This window comes from Periplaneta americana, chromosome 4 (genome assembly GCF_040183065.1).
Source record: "Periplaneta americana isolate PAMFEO1 chromosome 4, P.americana_PAMFEO1_priV1, whole genome shotgun sequence".
Taxonomy (NCBI): domain Eukaryota; kingdom Metazoa; phylum Arthropoda; class Insecta; order Blattodea; family Blattidae; genus Periplaneta; species Periplaneta americana.
Window position 1 is genome coordinate 38,729,680 of NC_091120.1, and position 22,557 is coordinate 38,752,236.

Here is a 22,557-nt window from a genome sequence, read left to right on the forward strand (position 1 = left end):
TTTATATTGGGATTAAATATGATATCTTGGATCCTATTCCGCATTCACTCTAAGAAATTTATACCTCTGTGAAATATAACCACCAGTTTCTGTACTTTGAATTAGAGTCCAGTAAGGTGCTTGGACTAAAACATACGATATATTGTACTAGACAAGTTGGTATACCTAAGGGGTTAAGGTACAGCTTACAGCAATAAAAGTTTGGAAATGATCAACATTTTTTCCCGCCATTACTGTATCTTGTAAAATAATGAAAATTAAAAAAATAATATGTGTAAAACACTGTCCTTCTGCTATATGAAAAAAAATTACGGTTAAAGAAATCATTTACATATATTTTTTTCAAAATTAAAAATGATGGTAGTTCTTGTGCAGTGATGAAGCGTTTCCCTCATAACTCAAAAAACTACCCAACATTCTGTGATGAAATTTTTGTGTGCATTTATACATGTCGTATCTACAATGTGATACAAAATCACTTCTCTACCTTTGATAAATTATCTGATGAAAAATAAACTAATTTAAAAAATGGTGAACTATCAGTATTTTCTTCTAACACAAAAAAAAAATTATTTATTAAGGAATGTAGTTCAAAGAGCATGATATTGTAAACACGAGTTTCGCCAATAAAATAAAAGAGCGAGAACATGAAAAAGTTAAAAATTTTATAAGTTTGAGGGAAACGCTTCATCACTGCACAGTGAACTGCCACCATTTTGAATTTTGGAAAAATATATAAATATTTTTTTTAAATCGTAAAATATTTTTTTGATATAGCAAAGGACAATTTTCATTATTGTACACGATACACTAATGGAGGAAAAAAATGTTGAAAATTTACAAAAAAAATTACTGCTGTAAACTGTACCTAACCCTTTAACCCAAAATTAAAAATAAAGTAGGCATTAATTTATACTAAAATAAATAAAAAGAAAATATTCGTAATCTAGACCCAAATGAGATGTATGGACTCTAACACACGATACATAACAGAGAATCCTGTAAAATAACTTGTGTGACTATCAGTAAAACATAACAAAATATATTTATTATAAATAAGTATAAAATATAAAACATGTAGAAATTATAAATGTATAAAATACCTCTAGGCTCATACCTTTACATATTAAAATGATTTTCACAATGAACAGGAACAACATAAATTATTTCTCGCAATAAATAAAGCAGTTAGAAACCTCAAAGAATTATTTCCTATATAAAACACAATATTTAACATTATATTCTTCAAACCAGCTTAAATCAATAACTGAACTATTCCTTATAACAATTAAGAGTAATGAAGTCATAAAACATTAAATCTATTACATACATATGCTTTGAAAGATTCTTTGGTACGTTCTGAGTGAATATATAGGCATTGGATGAAGTTATAGAATATAGTATTGTTACGGCAAGAAATTATATATTAATAATATAATGTTAATTGCACTCTAATTGCTATCTGAATAAGTGGATATTTATAGGATATCATTTTCAGAAATTAAAATTATGGTTTTCGGGATTTCAACTTTTTTAAGTATTTAAACATGGACTACGTTTACTTTGGAAATGTGTCGATTTTCATTAGATATATTATTATAAGTATATATAAGAAAATTAGAAAGAAATTAAATATTGGTTTTGTAATCCTGTTAGAATCGAATCCAATTTGGAATGTTATTTCTGTTACATTTGTCCAATATATTCATACTATTTCTTAAAAAAAAATTAAAGTAGAAAAAGTAAAAAAAGAAAACATACACTGTTAGTTTGAAATTATTGGTCATATATACCATAGTGAAATATAATCCCATATAACTTATTTGGGCTATTGTGGTTAGAAGAACATTGAAGGATGTGTACAGTAAATACTAGTAAATAAATTAATATTGGTACTTGTATCGAATAACAGAATTAACAGAGGATAAGTGACATCATAAGTCAATGCTCTCTTTCACGTAAGTTCGCATACGATGTGAAGTTCACGAAAAGAAACTCAAGAATAATAGCTAAGGTCACCTGACTTGATTCTTGTGTGCAGCATTTAAAGTTAAATGTAAGGAAGAATGTGGGAGGAGCTGATTTTTATGTTCAACCCACGAAGTATTTATTGATGAAACGTGACAGAACGACTGACATACACAGAAACGTGATGCGACTGTACGTTTAATGAGAAGGAAGCTTCACGGCCTCTTAACACGATGTATCTGTACGTATGTTTTAAGTATATTTGTGTATTCATGAGTGAAGGGCCACACAAGATTGAATTTTAATACATAAATCCTATCAATTGTTCCACCACTGAATAAATAGTAGTAGTAATGGGTTTAATTAACTCCTTTCTGATATCTCTTTATGTTTTTATAAAGAAACTGCTTTCAGCTAACGGTTTGTAATACTAGTAACTCACCCTCCTTAATTCATAGTATATATTTTGAATAATGTGTTTTCTAGAGTCGGTATAATTGTTCAAAACTCGTAACTGTAAGCTACCATGTGTTACGTTTATCATACAATTTGTAAAATTATAATTTATGTTTAAAATGTGGATCCCATATTATTTTAAGGTTTTATTGATCCCATATTGTTTTAAGATTTTATGAATCCCATATTATTTTAAGATTTATTATTAATAGTGTCTTATTTTGTTAATCGGATTTGCTGTTAAAATAGTACATTATGCAACGAGCCTATAATGGTAGCAATTAAGACGTGAGTATGTGTGTTTATGAAACGAGCGCAAGCGAGTTTCAAAATTTTCATACGAGCGTCTTAATTACCATTATAGACAAGTTTCATACGACTTTTTATGCTCGACCATATTTCTAACTTTAAATTATTCATAAGTATTCTTGATATGGTTATGTAAGTGAGGAGCGGAATTGACCTAAATTGTGAGATGTGCGCAGACGCGAAAGTATTGATTTTTTCCGAGGAACAATAATGTCATTGACCTTGATATAATCTAGAGAATAAAATGAACATTAATTTTGATATAACTTGGAAATTGATTTAGAATTGAAAAACGAGATGACAAATTGAATTTATTGGAATATTATTTGCAATTAACGCTAATTATTACAGTAACAGAACATAACCTTCTGCGACAGTATTGGATTTCCGGCCTCCGTGACGTTTCCCTAGTTGTCTTTCGATTGCATATCCGAGAATAATCGAAAACCAGAACTTTAATGAATAGGTGTACTTTAATGAAGTCCATTAAAGGACTGCTACCAGGTATATAATTACTACATTTCGGCATGGTCGAGCATAAACATATATAAAAGATCTCTCGACGATTAATTTCAATTTTACAAATGTCAGGTACAATTATTTGTTTATGATAAATACCACAAAATTTAAATTATCTGCTGCTCATATTTTCGTGTTCACCTCATAATAATATATGAAATTATTTAAGCAACTTATTAATTAGTCTAATGATGAGAACAAAATTAGTCTTCATATTATGTTATTAAATATTTGACATACGGAACACGTAATCAAGATTTAAAATGAACTTCACAGAAACTTCTCAATTAAATTTAACTGTTATGCCACAACAAATCCTTTGTGATTATTTTCTTAACATCGGAGATGTGAATGAGTTTATCTTTGTTTCCATCTCACAGCAGTCTGTTCCCACCTACTTAACTTCTCTTCATTAATTGCGTAACAAAGTTACGTGTCAGTATCACACTGAGAAGTCTCCCAAGCGTGAAATGGAAGCTGAGAATTGGTACTGAAGATGTAACACTTATATGACTGTTTTAAACTGGGACGGAAACAATGGTGGATCATTCAGAAGAGGTTCATATTGAACATTTTCCATTCCTTGTGAAGTACAGAAGTCACAACGTTTCGAAGGTTCGATCTACCTTAGTCTTGTAGTGAAAAAAGACGGGGAAAGGATATCCACCCGTTGGAGTCCTTACAAATTACCAAATTCACTTGACTGGGTAACTGGATCATTGCACTACGAACGGAATGTGGGACAGACCTACATTTACCATTGTGCTACATTAAGAATTTAATTTTAACGTGGCAAGAAAATGGAGAAAAAGTTTGTCTGAAGCACTCTTAATCGTGAACAGAGTTGTTTACTTGACTTAAATCTACAACAAGAGCCTGACAGCTTTAAATCCTTCCAAAGCAAGTCATGATCATTACTTTTTTTTCCTCATGGTAGGATTTCAAACCACGAACACAGGTACCAGGGCTACTTTGACAGTTCGCTTTTCAAATTTATAATATTGTTAGTGCTAATAAAGTATCGTTAGTGCAGTATGGTGTTAATTATCAACACCTAGAGTAACTATTATAGTGAAATCAACATTCTGCCTGAATCAGTGAATCCTACACAACGTAAAGTTACTCCATGTTAAAGTCTGGTAAAGAATTAGAAGAAAACAACAAATCTTTGTTTCATTAGCAAATGTGACTTCCGCTTCTACAAAGGGAAGGATTGGATTCCTCGTATGACGTGCAAGTCATGGTTCTGTGTTGTGTTGAGAAACGATTAAGAAATTATGATTATAAGTGTGAAAAATTTGAACACGAAATGTGACTGCAATTCTTCCCCCCCCCCAGCATGATTTGCTTACTGTACTTTTCTATAATATTGCCTCTTAATTTATGACTTGCAATTTTTACCATTCTGTGTCTATGCAATCTACTTAGGTGTTCGTTTCTCTTTCTGTATAGCCTATTCATTCATCGACGTTGTATTGCATTATTAATAAAGTTCAAATAAGTCCAAATAAATCCAAAATCATACGTGAGTCTGCCCTATCTTAAGTTGAAATAATTTTAAAAAAGAAAATTAATGTCGAAGTATGCAATAGAGAGGGCCAACTTTGAACTAAAACTAAAGCAAATGGCATGCCATAGTAACTCCAAAACACTGGTTGCATTGAAATGGTGTTTTTTTTTTATAATTAAGTGTTGATATAAGGAAATTATACAACTATAGATTTATGGCCTAAGGATCATTTAGTATGATTAAGCACATCTTGCATTATATCAATGTAAGTTACAACAACTGCATTTAATAAAATCTTAACATGTCAAAGTAGCCCCGGTTTACGGTAATCACTAAGTCGCAAAGGATGATTTGGACTGGTTGCATTTCTAATGGCCTTGATAAATATGCATTAATTCGATGATGTTTGAGTGCAGGGAGATAAGTAATAACATTGAGTTTTGAGATAAATTAAAATTAAACTTCGGACCCTTATTACAAGTAATTTTCTACACAAAATAAACCACATCAAATGCTTGTATTATTTTGTTTTTTGCACACTCACTTATAGAATTTATTTTGTGTATTCACCTGGGGAATAAAACTCCATTTGCAAAAAAAAAAAAAAAAAAAAATGACAACTCTACCAGAACACCATCGAATTTGTCCCGTATTTCACCTCAAAGGAAGATACATCAAACCTTCGAAATTTTGTGATTTCTTAAACTTACCAGGAATGGGAAAAGTCAAATCCAAATCATCTTTAACAAATTATGAGCTCTGAAGGTTAGGGTTGTTTAAATAAAGGTTAATAAGTTAATGGCTCATTGGGGTGCATAGCTCCTATAAGCTAGGAGGTGCGGATCGTGTTCGAAGTTGCGACTGCCTCCATGGCCCGACACCACCTGGTACGACGCCTCGTGGTGTCCTCCTCCAGAACCTCCGAGCAGCTTCTTGAGACCGATGATGCCGGCCAGAACGAGGGCCAGCTTGCTGATGATGAGTGCCTTGCCTGCCAGCAGCGCCAACCCTGCCAGAGCGATGGGCACCAGCATGCCGGCCATCATGAGCGGGAGCAGGAGCAAGCTGGAGCCCTTCTTCTTCTTGCGAGCTGCAACAACAATTAACATTACACAGTTAACGTTTTGTCAATAGTAATAGTGACAGAATAATGGTTATTAATATACAGTAAACTCTCGATTATCTGGGAGCGAATTCTTCGTGTTGCGGTTTATCCGATGTAGCCAATATACAGGGTGATTCAGCAGAAAGAGTAAATATTTTAGTGCGTGATATTTAGGGCCGTGATATCGGTATATTTGTATTAGTTTGAAGTGAACATATGACACCGGAGAGAATGCAGGCCTAGTCGGTGTTTCAAGTACAAACAGCAGAAGCGAATTTGACACACGTCTAAGTAAGCACGTTCCGTGTTTTGTATTATTATTATTATTACGATTATTGCTTATTATAAAATCAAGACAATATAATTATTGTATGTAAGGGTTAATATCGGAAATATCTAAAATGCTGTGCTTAAATGCGACAGGCTCATGTCAGTAGATTTCTGGCATGTAAAAGAACTCCTGCGGGACAAAATTCCGGCACATCCGGCGACGCTGATATAACCTCTGCAGTTGCGAGAGTCGTTAAATAAAAAAACAAAACATCTAAAATGCTGGTGAGGTTGAGAAATTATACTTAGTTGTCACAAATGTGGTAAAACATAAGTCTGAAAAGATGTTTATTTTTTTTAATATTTAGAGCAAAAGATACAGTGCGTTCGATTCTCCCTGCGGCCGGGCGATGAACAGCAAGCACGCGGAGCAGCAATAATATAGCCTATCAACGTGCTGCCAGCCGTGCTTAAGAATCCTCAACAGCTGTCCATCATTTTGCAGTCAGCTGACCTAATTGCGTTCTGTTTCAACAATGAGTTTGCTTTACTGAAGCGCTTTAAAAAAACGCCTCAAGGCCACGCTTAGTGGTTTCCGTGAGCAGTCAGTTTACGCTTGTCACAAGATGTCAAGAATGCATCAATGCAGATAGTCACCACTTTCAGCATCTTTTGTAACAAGGTTAGTAATCAAGTGATAACAATAAATGAGTAGGATAAGCTTGAGGATTGATACACGTCGCTAACTAATGCTTCGCGCTTGCCGCAGGGGGAAGCGAAGGCACTGTATATGCCCATGCGTTGTAAAAATGGCAGCTCTATAGCTTCGAGAAAATAATGTAATGTTCTGATGATAGGAAGTTGCTCACCAATATCACCTTAAAAGCATAGTGCGGTAAGAGTTTTGTTATAGAATATTAGTTACACTTAAAACAGATAAAGTATGTAGGTAACTTTGCTTTGCGCTAAAATATTCTTTTGATTAGTTCATTGATCACTTTTATAAGGCTAAAGATACCATCAATATCAATTCCAAATTATCATGTCATACTCAATCTCTTTTTCTGGGATATCACTTTCTTTATGAATGATTGTTTCGTCCACTTAATGCAGTGTAGTTGTACTATTATTGAATTCATGTGAATATTCCTTCTTAGCTCTTTACCATGTTATTAACGTTTAAAACATAACTGCAAAATTAAGAAATTGTAGTACTTTTGTTTTACAGACAATATAGATAACATCAAACAGAAAGAAGCCATAGAAAAATAACAACATAAAATTTCACTTTCCGTTTGAAGTTTGTGCACCACTGTTTTCTTAATCCAACAGGCTGTTTATTTCTCCTTGATGCGCTTGATGCCCGCGCACGACGTCAAGGTCAGAAAAATGCGCTTGCTTTGACATCACTGGAGTAGACAGCAGATTGTCAATATATTTTCATACACTTCATGTTAGTGTGCTCAGTGAATTGTCAACCGGCAACAAAATGAGTCAAATGAGATACCTGAGTGTCAGTGAACGTTCTCGATCGCGAGTAATTTAAAAAAATTGCAAGTTTTACTTCGAACGGTCTGTGATGACTGGTGAAGAAAAGTGGTAGTGCACCAGGAAAAAGTCCTGAATTTTTTTTTTTTTTTTTTAAGAATCTGAAATAAAATTTGGTTTCATATAATGAGGATCAAAAGTAAGTGTCCATCATTGCAGACTAAAGTTTTCATATCTTATTTCATCTATCATAAACCAGTTCTTCCGTTTTTGAATCCTGAAGAGTACTGAGTAAGTAAAAGTGTTAAATTTGGCCCTAATTTATCGTCTCTCATTGCACGAACATTTATAAAGATTTTTATTAAATATAGTATACGGCCAGACATAATTAGGAACATTAAATCCAGACGTTTGAGATGGGCAGGGCATGCAGCACGTATGGGCGAATTCAGAAATGCATATAGTGTGTTAGTCGGGAGGCCGGAGGCAAAAATACCTTTGGGGAGGCCGAGACGTAGATGGGAGGATAATATTAAAATGGATTTGAGGGAGGTGGGATATGATGATAGAGACTGGATTGGTCTTGCTCAGGATAGGGACCTATGGTGGGCTTATATGAGGGCGGCAATGAACCTCCGGGTTCCTTAAAAGCCAGTAAGTAAATAAGTAAGTAAGTATAGTATACGGCTTAAGAAGTTTCACTTCTGCTGTAGTAGAGGCTACACACTTACGCTTATATTAGACATAATATTGTTTCTTGCTTCGGATGAAATAAATTAAATGTTCTGCCAAGTATACGTTATTTCGGAGAAATAAATTGTTGTATGCAGGACTATTTCTACTTTCCTTTGCTAATATTCAAAGTCCCAATAGACTCCAGGGCCAGTCAAGTATAGGCCTAGTTATTGATTACCCTTATTGAAGACTACCTAATTATTCTCTAGCACGTATGTGAATCAATGGAGAATCTAATATATTTTAATAGACATACTCTTTATGAGAGTGTATAGTTAAAAAAAGAAAAAAAGTTATTATAAATGATTACAACATAAAAACAGTATAAGTTCAACCAGCTTACATTATACAGGGAGATTCAGTGACTATGTTACAAACTCTTAGGGATGATAGAGGAGACAATATGAACAACTTTCGTATAGGAACCTATGTTTGGAAACTTTCAGTTTGGTAGTTACAAGCCTAGATATGTTAGTAAGTGTAACTAGCTAGAATCGAACTCAAGGCAGTTAGGTTGCAGACGACCTGTTCCTGCAAACGTTGGCGATTTCTCATAAACATGGTATAAGCTAGTTGACATAGTAAATTATATTTTGACTGATTATATCTTGAAACTTTCCTCGCAACTTGTTCATGCATTTCATTTATGGAAGGGCAGAAGGCGATGAAGGAAAGTTGCAAGGTTTAATCAGTTAAAATATCATTTATGATGCCAACTAGCTTATATTATGTAGCTTTTGTCATCCAGTCCGCTGTCAAAAATCTGAAAGTTAGAATTTATAAAACAGTTATGTTATCGGTTGTTCTGTATTGTTGTGAAACTTGGACTCTCACTTTGAGAGAGGAACAGAGATTAAGGGTATATGAGAATAAGGTTCTTAGGAAAATATCTGGGGCTTAGAAGGATGAAGTTACAGGGGAATGGAGAAACTTACACAACGCAGAACTGCACACATTGTACTCTTCACCTGACATAATTAGGAATATTAAATCCAGACGTTTGAGATGGGCAGGGCATGTAGCACGTATGTGCGAATCCAGAACTGCATATATAGAGTGTTAGTTGGGAGACCGGAGGGAAAAAGACCTTTGGGGAGGCCGAGACGTAGATGAGAGGATAATATTAAAATGGATATGATGATAGAGGATGGATTAATCTTGCGTAGGATAGGGACCGATGGCGGGCTTATGTGAAGGCGGCAATGAACCTGCAGGTTCCTTAAAAGCCATTTGTAAGTAAGTATATATCGAACATGGAGTAAGGGCACAAAGGGAAGAACACTAGAGGAGGGGGATTCGATCCGGTGGTGTAGATTGAACTTAGGCGTAGTTCAGTAGTTAGAGCGCTTGGTACGTAGAACCAAAGACGCGGATTCTATCCCCGTCGCCAGAGAGAATTTTTCTCCTCTAATAACAAAGAATTTATGTGTTAATATATAAATGATAATATAGAATTTGACGAGAGGCCTTCAGAATTTCCTTCAGAATCTCACAAAAGGGAATTTTAAAAGGTTTAAGAATATTACATGTAAATTTTAGTAAACATCCCCTCGCTCCAAATAATGTCTGTAATATCCCAGTTTTAAAGCAGAATGCCATAGTTTTCACTGAGGTATGGAAGGCAAGGTACATATTTAGCTCGCTTGTCATCATTTATCTGCAATGCCTGATTCGTGTCTCGCTCAAAGCATATCGTAGAGCAGCGGTGACCAAAGCTCGAGCTGCAGTGATTACATGCTACAGACAGCCTATGAAGTAAAGAGACGGAGGAAAGGTACTTGGCATGAAAACTACAACCAGTGGTGGTTCCTGTACTAACATCTTGATCAATCCCGTGGATAAAAATCTCAAGCTTTGCTGTATCAGTAATGTCACTGCTGTCATCAAGAGCCAGTGAATAATATACGATTTTTCTTGCTTCTTTTTTATCCTTTCTCTCGAATATAATTAGGAATTTTCTAAATTCTTCTCTTGATACTTGGTCGAGAAATTCTTAGTTTTTCAAAATCAAAAACTTCTTATGGACAAGTTATTTAAGCTATTTTAATCATTAATCTTTTGAGAAATTTTGTTATGTTAAAAGACTGTAAAGCACGAGATAATTCAAACCCCATTAGATAGCTGACTTCCTTACATTTATTTATGTCATCTTTCTCTTCCTGGCTATGATTTAAGACATGTCAATTCCTGACGTTTAACAGTCCGTTGGCACATAATATTGGATCAGTTTTTCTACTATATTATTATTAAATGAATAACTAATAAATAGTTACCCTCATCTAAAGATTAAGATTAAAATTGAGATAGAATTTCATCCTTCTAGGGAGAGGATCTAAAAATATCAATATTCATGCACGTACAAAAGAATTATAGAAACACATATTAGTGGTAGAGTAATAATAATAATAATAATAATAATAATAATAATAATAATAATAATAATAATAATAATAATAATAACACATTATTCAGCGTGGCAATTAATGTTTCTATATACTCCTAATTGAACCGTTGAGCAAAGTAAACATATTACATTTTGTCCTCCTTCTCATTCTTTACGAAACCACCTCTTACTGATTATAGAGACAGAGTTTGTAAAGCGACATGATACCGCCACTGCTTGCCTTCAGTACGTTAATGAAACGCACAGCAATGCACAGGAAACTCCTCGTACCCGTTTGAATGTCTGTGATTACACGATGTAATCACGACACCCGCTTTGGTCACCGCTGTCGTAGGGTCTCAGACCATCGATTTCTGGGTTCTTCTATTGATGGATACGTCAAACACTGTGGGATCAGTGATTATGCCAGTGTATTATGAGTCTACATTTCCCCTTAATAAAGCTATGAGTCTGTATATTTTCTTAATTACCTGAAGATTAAGACTGAGCGAATATTCGATACGTTGTGATTACCAGGCTTCGAGACTTTGGACCCGACACAATAAATTTACTGTGCATGCACTATAGGTTATTGACTCGCTGCAGGTAGATAGAGATGTGTTGAGGTAACAACGTTGCTATTTAGAGTAGAGTACGGTAGTATGGGGAAACACACATATGTACATTCTGAAAGTAAATATACATTACACAATGATAATGTCAAAAGAATGTGAAAAGCATTTATTCTCCTGTCTTTTATAAGCATATTTGTTTAATTGTACACAGTGTTAATGGTGGAAATAAGCATGTAGCAATTTTAATTTTTTTCATTTATCCTATTGGTCGTCTTTAGGAAGTGCAGTTACAGTACCGAATTGCAATGCACCTACATTCTCAGTGTCTCAAACGTAAATCTTTTTCGGTTATCTGCCAAAGTTTCTACTGTAGAATGCTGTGCTCTACGTCGCATGACGTGATAGGAGCAAAACGAAAAAACCTAACATCATTGCAGTCTCTAAGCGACAGTCCTTTATTCTCGGGTGACTCTATGTCCACTAATTTGCTGTTTATGTTACACAATGTTCCATATCCGTTATTTTACATAAAATTGATTTCCACTTCTGTTTTACACGTTCAGTAACCGGTGTACTTGGTGTCTCATTAATTCTCTGCATCATTTTCTAAATTAATTTGAGGGCTTCCGTCATCTCTTGCTCTGACTTTTCTAACCGTGTAATAGTTTCAGATACAGTTTGAAAATAGGTTTGTATGAAAGCCAAATTATTCGTCAAAACCTTGAAATCCAGAGCGTATTCCTTTGCGTATTTGTTGGCATTCATTCTACAGTACCCCCACCCACTGTAGCCTACGCTTTACCACTATACTCAATACGCCGTTATGCGGATTTCTCACTGAACTGCTCTATTGGGTCCGAAGTCTCGAAGCCTGGTGATTACCTTTATCGTTAAATGTTTTGATAGATCAAGCAGTGAAATGATCTGATATCCTATCTGGTGCACGATTGTTTCAGAAGCATGATAAAATTTGATTCCGCGGTAGCAATCCTACGGATTACACATTTCATTAGTTGTTGTGGTTACCTATACACGTGCGCTATTTTTATCTAAAGAAGCGGTAAGCTTTTTGCTGCAAGCTAGCGGTTAACTCAATATTTATGAATATGCCTTACTTCCCAGCGCTACTTTTGTGTGGCAGCTGCTAAAAATGACCGAGTTTTGTAATTATCTTGCAAAAAACGCGTTTTAAAACTGGGTTGTGATTCCAGAGCTATCATTGGTTCCTCACGAATTGCTATTTTCTCAGTGATTTACATAAACACCGTACGTACAGAACACATTAATTGACCAGTATATCATATAAGCTCATTTTTTGTTCTGTTGATTTTCATGGTCTTTTAGAAAGGTTTGAAAATGTTAGTTTCGTCTTACTTCAGATGGCATTCTAAAATAAAACTACATATTCACTGGCAAGACAACCCTAGCCTTTAAACATCGGCTTGCTGCTAGCCCATTCATTAACACAAAATACACGTACAGGGTTTTTATTTCAAAACTTCCCTGTATAAATAAATATTTATTTGAATTAAATTAAATTTAAACACAGAAACACGTCAATTCAGATATTGAGAGGGAAGTTTAAAACCAGTGTTAAATTGAATTTTTGCTTTCACCCCCTCAATCACATTCTCCTCTAAAATTTCAAACTGCGCACTTATAATTTGGTACGCCTACTTAAATTTGAATGCGTATTCAATTGTTTATACATCTCATTCATTTGTTTTCAATTTTTTTCTTTTTTTTTTTTTTAATCGTCGCCTGACAACCCGGATTGCTGTTCTTGTTGATTAGAGCTGAAGAGAAGAAAACTGTAACAGTAATATGCGTTACAAGAGCGGTATGTTGACGTTTTCATGGTCGAGGAAAAGATTGAAAAAGCGAAACGTAGTTGAGCTTTTTTAATTTCCAAGAACATGAAAACAAACTTACCGCTCGTGTATCGTACATTATTTTGTGCGAAGATCGTTTATTACATACCTGAAAGACGAATTTCTAATTAGTTGCAATGAAATCTCCATGTTGGTTTCTGTTTAATGACGCCAACTTCGGAACACTAAAATATCTTTCTTCAACATTATTGCTGTAAAATATTTTCTGTGTTTACTATACTCCAGCAGGCCGTGATATACGTCTGTCTTTTTTTTCCCCCCAGTCTATAAATGCGAACTTAAAACAAACGGTAAGGTTATATAATGATTTATTTTTCATTTTAATATTTTAACAATATTATTTATATAACATATTGCAGTAATAACATCGGCATCTGGAATCTCGTTGATTTTTTCACGGCTTCCTTAATGTTACTTGTATCAGGAATGCAATAAGTTTCGTGGAGTAGTAGACTTTACTTAATTTTTGCAAATATTTAAAAACAATAATTAACATTGCAATTTAGGTGAAATTGCAGTGGTAAGCTTCCAATTTATAATTATTGCTATTTTAAACGTCTCTAAAAATAATATGTTAAAAGCCTAAAGCAGTAAACTGAATGTCGCGCTTAAGCGGTAAGAAGAGGGAAATTGTTATGTGTGTTACGTTGGTAATACTGAATGTGGTATTTCACACTTACCGCGTATTGGTTCTGTGCGGAAAACAAGCAAATATGCACGATCTCGCACAAAGATTATTGTCGTTGATTACACATTATTTCAGGTAATAACACAAACTAAAATAAGGTATATTATGTGTGTATTATAAACAAGATAGAGGATAATAAAAGCCGAAGTTTGGATTTACGTTATTTAATTGTGGTTTTGATACTATGGCAATCCTATGTAGAGGAGTTCCGAAATAGGCTGTATTACTGAACATCATCAATCACCATCTCTATTCATCTTTATAATATTCAATGTATATTATTCATTTTCAATAAATTTTTATCGTTTTGATAACCACCACATCTTGTCGCAGAATATTATTTTTTAAAATTTCATTATGTGTTTTTTTAACATTAATTTACATTTCCTTTTTTGTTCATTTGAATTGATTAGGATGCCGATATTTTAAATCCAAGATTTGGACGGCTATCATTTCGATGATATTCTCTCTTCAGCAATAGAGCACATTTTGAACATTTAATTTAGTAAATTTAGTAATTAAATTAGAAAATTACCCAAAATTAAGAGTGTTTTTTTTCTACAACCAACTGACAATAACAACACTCTAGGTTGCCAGGGGACGATAGAAAACAAAAGATGTGAAACAAATTAATGAGATGTATAAACATTTGAATACTCTTTCAAATTTAAATGTCATAATATAGGGGTCTCATTTGAAATTTCAAAGGGGTGAGGGAGTGAAATCAAAAATACAGTTGACACTGGTTTTAAGCTTTCCCTTCAATATCTAAATTGACGTTTCTTAAATTAAATTTAATTGAAATAAACTGTTATTTAGACTGGGATTTTTGAAATGAAAGCCCGGTATACACTCTCTTCTAAAGAAAATGAATATCCAATTTAGCGATGAAGAATCGAACTCAAGGACACTGGATATGTGTCTCACCAAATAAGGTAAAAGTATATCTTGATAAACAGGGATTATGACATGTATGTATTTTATATTTTATACAGTTTACATTCCTTTAATCATCGTCATTATTATCATCATCGTTTTCATTATTGACATGTTGCAACTTATGCAATTTTAGAGCTATGGGAGTCTGTGCTATAACGTTTTTGACTAAGAAGCATAGATTTAAGACATTGACTCTGCACCTTTTCCAGCTGTATTTCAGAAAATATAAATTGTATTTCAGATTTCTCATTTGTATTTCAGATTAGTCAATTCAATTTCAGATAGTATCAAATGTATTTCAGAAAACATCAATTGTATTTCAGATTTGTCAATTTTATTTCAGAAACTATCATTTGTATTTCAGAAGTTACGGTTGGCACCTTATTCTCCAATGTTAAATCCAATCGAGATCATTTGGTGTGAAGTGAAGATGTACGTAAAACCCCATCTTGGAATTCCTGACGTCATGGCTCCTGGTGTTGTAGGCAAATTACCTACTGTAGAGAGTAAAATTGATGAAGTAACACACACAATATTATTGGTGATGATTGTGCTCGTGCATTATAACACAGTACAATTCATCAAGCCGCAGCTTTAGCTATGGTGAATATGCCTGTCGGACGCTAAACTGCAATACAGTTGAGGATTTTAAAATCCATTTTCCATTTTTTTTAATGTAGGCCTCTGTTAAAATCTCAAGTAGACCTATATTTGTTATTTTATGAAATAAAAGCGACTATGTAATCTTAAATGCATTGCTTATTTTCTGAAATACATTTGATACCATCTGAAATATAATTGAGAAATCTGAAATACATTTGATAGCATCTGAAAAACAATTGAGAAATCTGAAATAAATTTGATACTATCTGAAACTGAATTGACAAATCTCAACTACAATTGATAATTTCTGAAACTGAATTGACAAATCTGAAATACAATTGATAATTTCTGAAATTAAATTGACTAATCTGAAATACATTTGATATTTTCTGAAATACAACTGGAAAAGTTGTAGTACCCCTAGTTACATTGTACACAACTTAATTATTTATTCTTCCCGCCGTATGCGCTCGTTAAGTAAGTTACTATACACCCAATATATTTATATGACTAAATAAAGTGTGCATTGAATAGAAAATGGATAAAATTCTTAGAAGCAACAGTAGTAGTGACGTTTTATAAATTTTGCGATTTGAGTTGCACTGATTTCTTTAAAATTCTTAGAACTCCACGCATATTGGCGTGTGTGCTATGTTTCAACTCTGAAGAATCATTATTCGATGTTGGGGCAGCCATTAAGTCAGATCCTGTTCTCCCTGTATGGTAGAATGACATCAGTATGGAAGTAGGCAGGATAGATGAAGATTAATCTGATAATGATGACGAAATGAGCCCGAGTCCCATGCCGAATGTTACTCAGCATTTTCTCTTAAACCCAACCAGTCAACTTGTCTCAACCAGGATTCGATCTTGGTTCCGCTAGTTTCGCAGCCAGACACGCTGGCCGCTGTTCCAAAGTAGTGGACTCACTGCAGAGATTATTCAGCGTAAAAATTGATCGTGAGTGACAAATGGCAAACACTTCCTCGAGACCTCTACCGAAAACTGCATTTTTTTCGTGCCCGAAAGCCTACTTTGCGACATAGACCTCCCAGGCTTTATTTCCCGCCCTGAGGAAACCATGCTAAATATTTAATCCTCTACGACCGAATTTGAACCCGAGTACTTTGGATCCATGCAAAAACCTCAGCTACAGGTTGCAGCTGACTTTTGGACTCTAGGGTTTTTTTAGAAGAGATACTGATGTACAGATTTCCATGTCATAGTCCTACAAAATATAGTACGACACATCGTTTAAAAATCGACTGTATTAATTCATTAATTGACACTTCCAAAGATATATTTTATTGACTGAAATATTTAAAGTTTAGTACATTGTTTTTAAGGGAAGAGGATAGATAAATATGGTGAAAAACTAGTGAATTTTCAATTTCTTTCTTAAGAAATATTCTTCGATATATGAAAAATATATTACATAAAATTGAATGTGTATTTATGGCCTTTTAAGCGGCTGTAACGCAATTTTTATAGCTCTGGTGCACTGTAATTTTAAATGACACCAAACTTTGATTGCAATTTCCCGTAATTTTAAATTTTAAAAAATCTTTCAAAATAATCTTTCATAGAGTAAATCGGAGGGAGATGGCTATCGGGGAAATATGCTTATTTCTTTGTAGTTTCACATTCTTCCAAGAGAGAACGCCACGCGCATGACTTCATGATCACTGAGACAGTTGAATGTCTGTAGAGTGGAAGCTTACTCATTTTGCCACGTGTTATTGTTGTGAGAAGAAGAAAAGCAAGAAAACAGCTCATTTTTCTGCTACAAAATAATTGCAAAGATACGTTACAATTTTAATACATCTTTGAATTCGTAATAACCATAAAACATTTGTAATGGATATTGTAGTAAAGGTTCTAAAGTTTGTATTGTTAACAAACAACGACCTTGTTCAGCCATCTTAAGTTGCGTCACAGCACTAGGCATCTTACCCCGATACTTGAGGAAGATGTTCAATTTCCTTCGGGGTAAGATGGCAAATTTTGCAAGAGATTTATTTTTTGTTTTGTTGCAGAAAATGCGTAAACATTACGTAAGGTCTTCTGATAGAAGTCAGTGCATTGAGGACAGTGTTCAACTTGCGATGGAACATGTTAGAACAGGGGATATGAACTGTTTTAGAGCATCGCAACATACGGGATTCTTTACCGTACCGTTAAACGCCGTCTAAAAAGGAATGATGACAAAAAAATGTACTGGATTGAATTCACTGTGTGCAAGAAGTGATAAACGAGTGAGAAAGTGTCAATGAGCTTCAGACTAAGTCATTTTTGTTATATACAAGTATCAAACCAAGTTCAGGTAAAATTCATATATCAGTAACTGTGTTAATTGTATTTGCCATCTTATCCGACTATCAGGGAAAGATGCCTACAGTGCAGGTAAGAAGATAACCTTTATCTATAAACAAGGTAATTAATGTTTTCTGTTTTGTACCAAAAATAGAGTTTCAAAATACCTTCCAGACTTTGATGTTTCAATATGAAATTCAAAACTAAATGAACAGTATCTTAAATTTTCAATCAAAGAAAGAGTGAGGCATCTTGCCCTGACCCACTCTATGTGAAAAATAAATTACATAAAATTAATTGCGCATTTATGGCTTTGTCAGCTGTTGTGACGCCAATTTCATACTTCTGGTAAACCTGGTCTTGAAATAACACTAAAGTTTCATTGTAATTTCCCCTAATTTTAAATTTTACAAAAATCTCAAAATACTCTTCGATATATGACAAATAAATTACACAAAATTTAATGCGCATTTATGGCCTTGTCAGCTGCTGTGACGCCAGTTCCATACTTCTGGTAAACCGGGTTTAAAGTTTGATTGCAATTTCCCGTAATTTTAAATTTTCAAAAACTTTTTTTTAAATTCTCTTGATATTCGAAAATATAGTTCATAAAATTGCATGTGTATTTACGTCCTTCTAAGTGGCTGTAATGTCATTTTAATAGCTCTACTGCAATGAATTTTTAAAGACACTGAAGTTTGATTGCAATTTCCCCCAATTTTAAATTTTCAAAAATATTTTCTTTCAAAATACTCTTTGATATGTGAAAAATAGTCTTTAATGCGCATTTATTGTCAGCCGTTGTGACGCAATTTTGAAACCTTTGGTGTTCAGTGTTTTGAATGATACTAAACTTTGATTGTAGGTAATTAATTTCCAGTATCTTCAATTTTTACTTTATTCCATACAGAATGTTACATAGCTTCTGAACTATTAATTATCTATGAATGATATTTGACACAAATTCTTTAGTCTATTAGAAAACTTTTATCTGCAATAAAATTTTGTTACTCTGTTTTGCATTAAAGACTATGTCTCAATATTTACATAAATCACCTAAAATTCATTCTTAAAATGTAATTGTTTATCATAAAATTTTGAAAGATAATATCAAAATTGTGCTACAGGCATTTTAAAGAACATTCTTTTACTGGTGAAATGTCATAGAAATTTTGATATTTAGTGAATTACTGTATCTTTGTATTTTTTTTCTTCAAAATTTGGGTCCGACATTATTTTAATATAATCTAGAACTTACGTTGTTGCAGGAATGATATTTCTGCACACAAAAAGAAATTTGTAACATTTACAAAAACAAATTTCAAATTCTTCCATCCTCTAGCCTTAAATTTCAAATATTGTTCGTGTATGACAAAAGCTATGAAAATGAATAAAGCTGACGTCAGTATACGCTTAACAGGGACGTACCATGTTTTGGAATGAATGCAGGTAGCTGCCACTTCAAACAGCTTCTATGACACATTAACAGAATTATGAAATTTCAAATTCACTCAATATGACTAAGGATAATTGACAAAATTTGTTATTGTTGCTTTATGTAAGAAGATAAAATTGCAATGGATTTATATATACTGTAATGAAAATGTATTGTATTTTATTATATTATATTTCTTTACATTCCTAGGTATTCGTACTTCGCTTTATAGCTAGAATATGGAACATGTCAAAAAATCTTAATAGTACTACAAAGTCTTAATTATAGTCACAATCCAGTTAAAATATATACAGAAGAGTTTCACAGTATACTAGTACAATACAAGGGGTTAGTATTGATATTTAATAGAAGACAGAAATATTCATGCAGCGTTGTTGAATATCATAAATTTACCTGCAGAATAGAGGGCTTGAGAATTTAGATACTACTTTAAATTGGCGCTAAATAATCTTATGTTTTGAGTTTTATTTTTCATATTCATAGGGAGACTATTAAAAATGTTTACTGTCATATAACGCACTCCTTTTTGATAGGACGATAGACTTGCCGAAAGAGAATGGAAGTCATTTTTGGCGAGTATTTATGCCATGAACTGTTGAAATAGTTAAAAAGTTTTCATGAATATATACGAGGCAGTTTATTAATGAAAAATATACTGACAAGCCATGAGCATTCTCTGTAGTATTTTTTAAATTTTCCTAAACGATTTCCTAGATTTGGCACTTACTATTATTCTAATTGCTCTTATTTGTAGTAGGAATGTATTGTTACTATCTGTAGAATTTCTCAAAATATTATTCCAAAACTCATTACCGAGTGAAAGTATGCAAAGTAGGCTATATTGTTTTTATAGTAATGATAATTACTCTCGTGCATAGATGAAATAGCGAAACTTACTGAATTTAGTTTGGGGGTAATTTCTTTAATATTAATTTTTCAACTTAACATCGATTTGTAAGCCAAGAAAATTGATTGTTTTTAATTATTGCGCTTTAAATTTGCGAAGTTGAATTTTGACAGGATTTAAATTGGATTATGCTACTTTTGTTATAATTTAATACAAATTTATTGGCTGAGAACCAATCACATAATTATCAAGAGAATTGCCTATGTTGAAGATTGGACTGAGTTGAAGCTATTGGTTTGTAATTACTATACTTGTGTCATCTACAAATAATATGCAATGCTCCACCTTTTTATTAGGGGAGCAAGATCATTTATAACACTAAAAAGCGTATGGGACTTAATACTGATCCTTGTGGAATTCCATTATTAATAGTTTCCCATATCGTCTCTATCTTCCTTGTAATCTCCCAGAGTGAGTACAACAAATGACTGTTTATAGTGCTTATGTTTATTCTAATTTTTATATGTAAAAGAGAATCAAAATTTTTATATCAATATAAATAATAATAATAATAATAATAATAATAATAATAATCATCATCATCATCATCATCATCATCATCATCATCATCATTCTTTATACTGGCAGAGTTAAGGCCATAGGGCCTTCTCTTACACTCTACCAGGTCTCAAAGTATATAAGGAGTTAAAATTTAACAAAAAGTTAAAAAGAGAATACTAACATATTACCAAAAATAATAATAATAGCATAATAAAATCGACACTAAACAACATGAAAATAATACCATAATAAAAGAAGAAAGTAAAATACATTGGAATCTAGTGAAAGCAACTCATTTAGTACAAATGCTTAATATGGAAAAACGTAAGGAAGAATATAACAAAATGGAATGTAATAAAATAATAATAAAAAAGAAAATAAATAAAAACATTAAATGGAATTCAGAATAAAAAGGCTATGATAATAATTCATCGGCTGATAAAGAGAAAAATAAGGGGAAAGGAAGGAAAAGTAAAATATTCATTACCATGACATAGAAGAGATATTTAATAATATTCCTCAGAATTGTTTAAGTAAAAATATCAGTAGTCATATCGTAGGCCTCTTGGGGGTTAAATATTTTAATATACTGCCTAAAGTGGCCTGGACAGTCACTGGTCGGATATTTAAAAGTATCATTAAAATGGTTACTAGTCACAGCACATTATTCAGAAAATGAAATTTTTGTCACCAGATTTACCTGAACTTAAATTTTAATCGTCATGAATGCATCTATTTTTGTGTATTATTTTATTATTTAATGTTAAATGTCAATTTAATTTATTATTTTTTTATTTTTTTAGTGGGTTATTTTACGACGCTTTATCAACAGCTTAGGTTATTTAGCGTCTGAATGAGATGATGGTGATAATGCCGGTGAAATGAGTCCGGGGTCCAACACCGAAAGTTACCCAGCATTTGCTCATACTAGGTTGAGGGAAAACCCCGGGAAAAACCTCAACCAGGTAACTTGCCCCGACCGGGAATCGAACCCGGACCACCTGGTTTCGCGGCTAGAAATGCTAACCGTAACTCCACAGGTGTGGGCAATTTATTATTTATTAGACAGAAAATAATTAATGAATTATTTATTAAAATTAAATTACACTGTCTACATTACTGAAATTGTCTTACAATTCTTATTCCTATTCCTATGCGTCACAAAGCAGGTGTTTAACATAACCTGCAATACAAGCCAGCTTGCGACATTCAGCTCATGTTTTGAGACGCATAAATGTTTACTTAGTACTTGGTAGAGTTATTTGTTGAGAATAACAGTTGTTTAAGCAGAGTGTGTGTATGAAGTCAAGAAACCTTGAGACGTGATATGCTTGAGACAAATGTAAACAGGGCAAAAATATGATTACCTTCTTCTGAAAGACTCCTCTGGAATTCTTCTGCAGTCGGCAGCTTGAACTGCAGAGTGTGGCTCTTGAAAAATCCCAAGATTTTTTCCATGATGAGTCCATCCAAAAGGTTCTCCTTGTCCTGCAGTCCTCGTGGAAGACTGGCTTCCAACTCGGCCTCCGTCAGGGGCTTTCCTTCCACACTGTCGTCACTACCGGCAGATGGATCACGAATGAAACTCACACCCTCGAACACCTTGAGATCCGATTGGCTCCTAGAAGCACGGTCCATCGCCGTCACCAGTTTCGTCTTCAAGCACGAACTCAGGTCCTTTTCCGCACAGTCATTGTACATCCTGTACAGGAATCTGAAGTCAGTACCGAAGAGTGAAGATATTGAAGCGTCATCGTTGTCTGTCGATGTTCTCGAGCCCTCGTTGGTTAGAGAGTTTTCGTTCGCGCTGTCCACACTTCTCCCCAGAGCACTCCCTATCAGGAGGAGGACTAAAGACCGTACGAAGAAACTACCTGTCATGTTGCCCAACTTATTAAATGACACAGATGCTACAGAACGTTGCATACTCGACCACAGTA

The 22,557-nt window shown here is 33.6% G+C and overlaps 1 protein-coding gene across 1 annotated transcript; it reads right to left on the bottom strand.

Moving 5' to 3' along the window:
• Nucleotides 1-1,022: 1,022 nt before the first annotated feature.
• Nucleotides 1,023-22,557, bottom strand: Osi8 (Osiris 8). The gene is made up of 2 exons (XM_069823204.1): nucleotides 21,985-22,557; nucleotides 1,023-5,852 (listed from the first exon to the last, which is right to left on the bottom strand). The coding sequence occupies exons 1-2, from the start codon at nucleotides 22,541-22,543 to the stop codon at nucleotides 5,566-5,568; spliced, it is 846 nt and encodes a 281-aa protein (XP_069679305.1). The 5' UTR covers nucleotides 22,544-22,557; the 3' UTR covers nucleotides 1,023-5,565.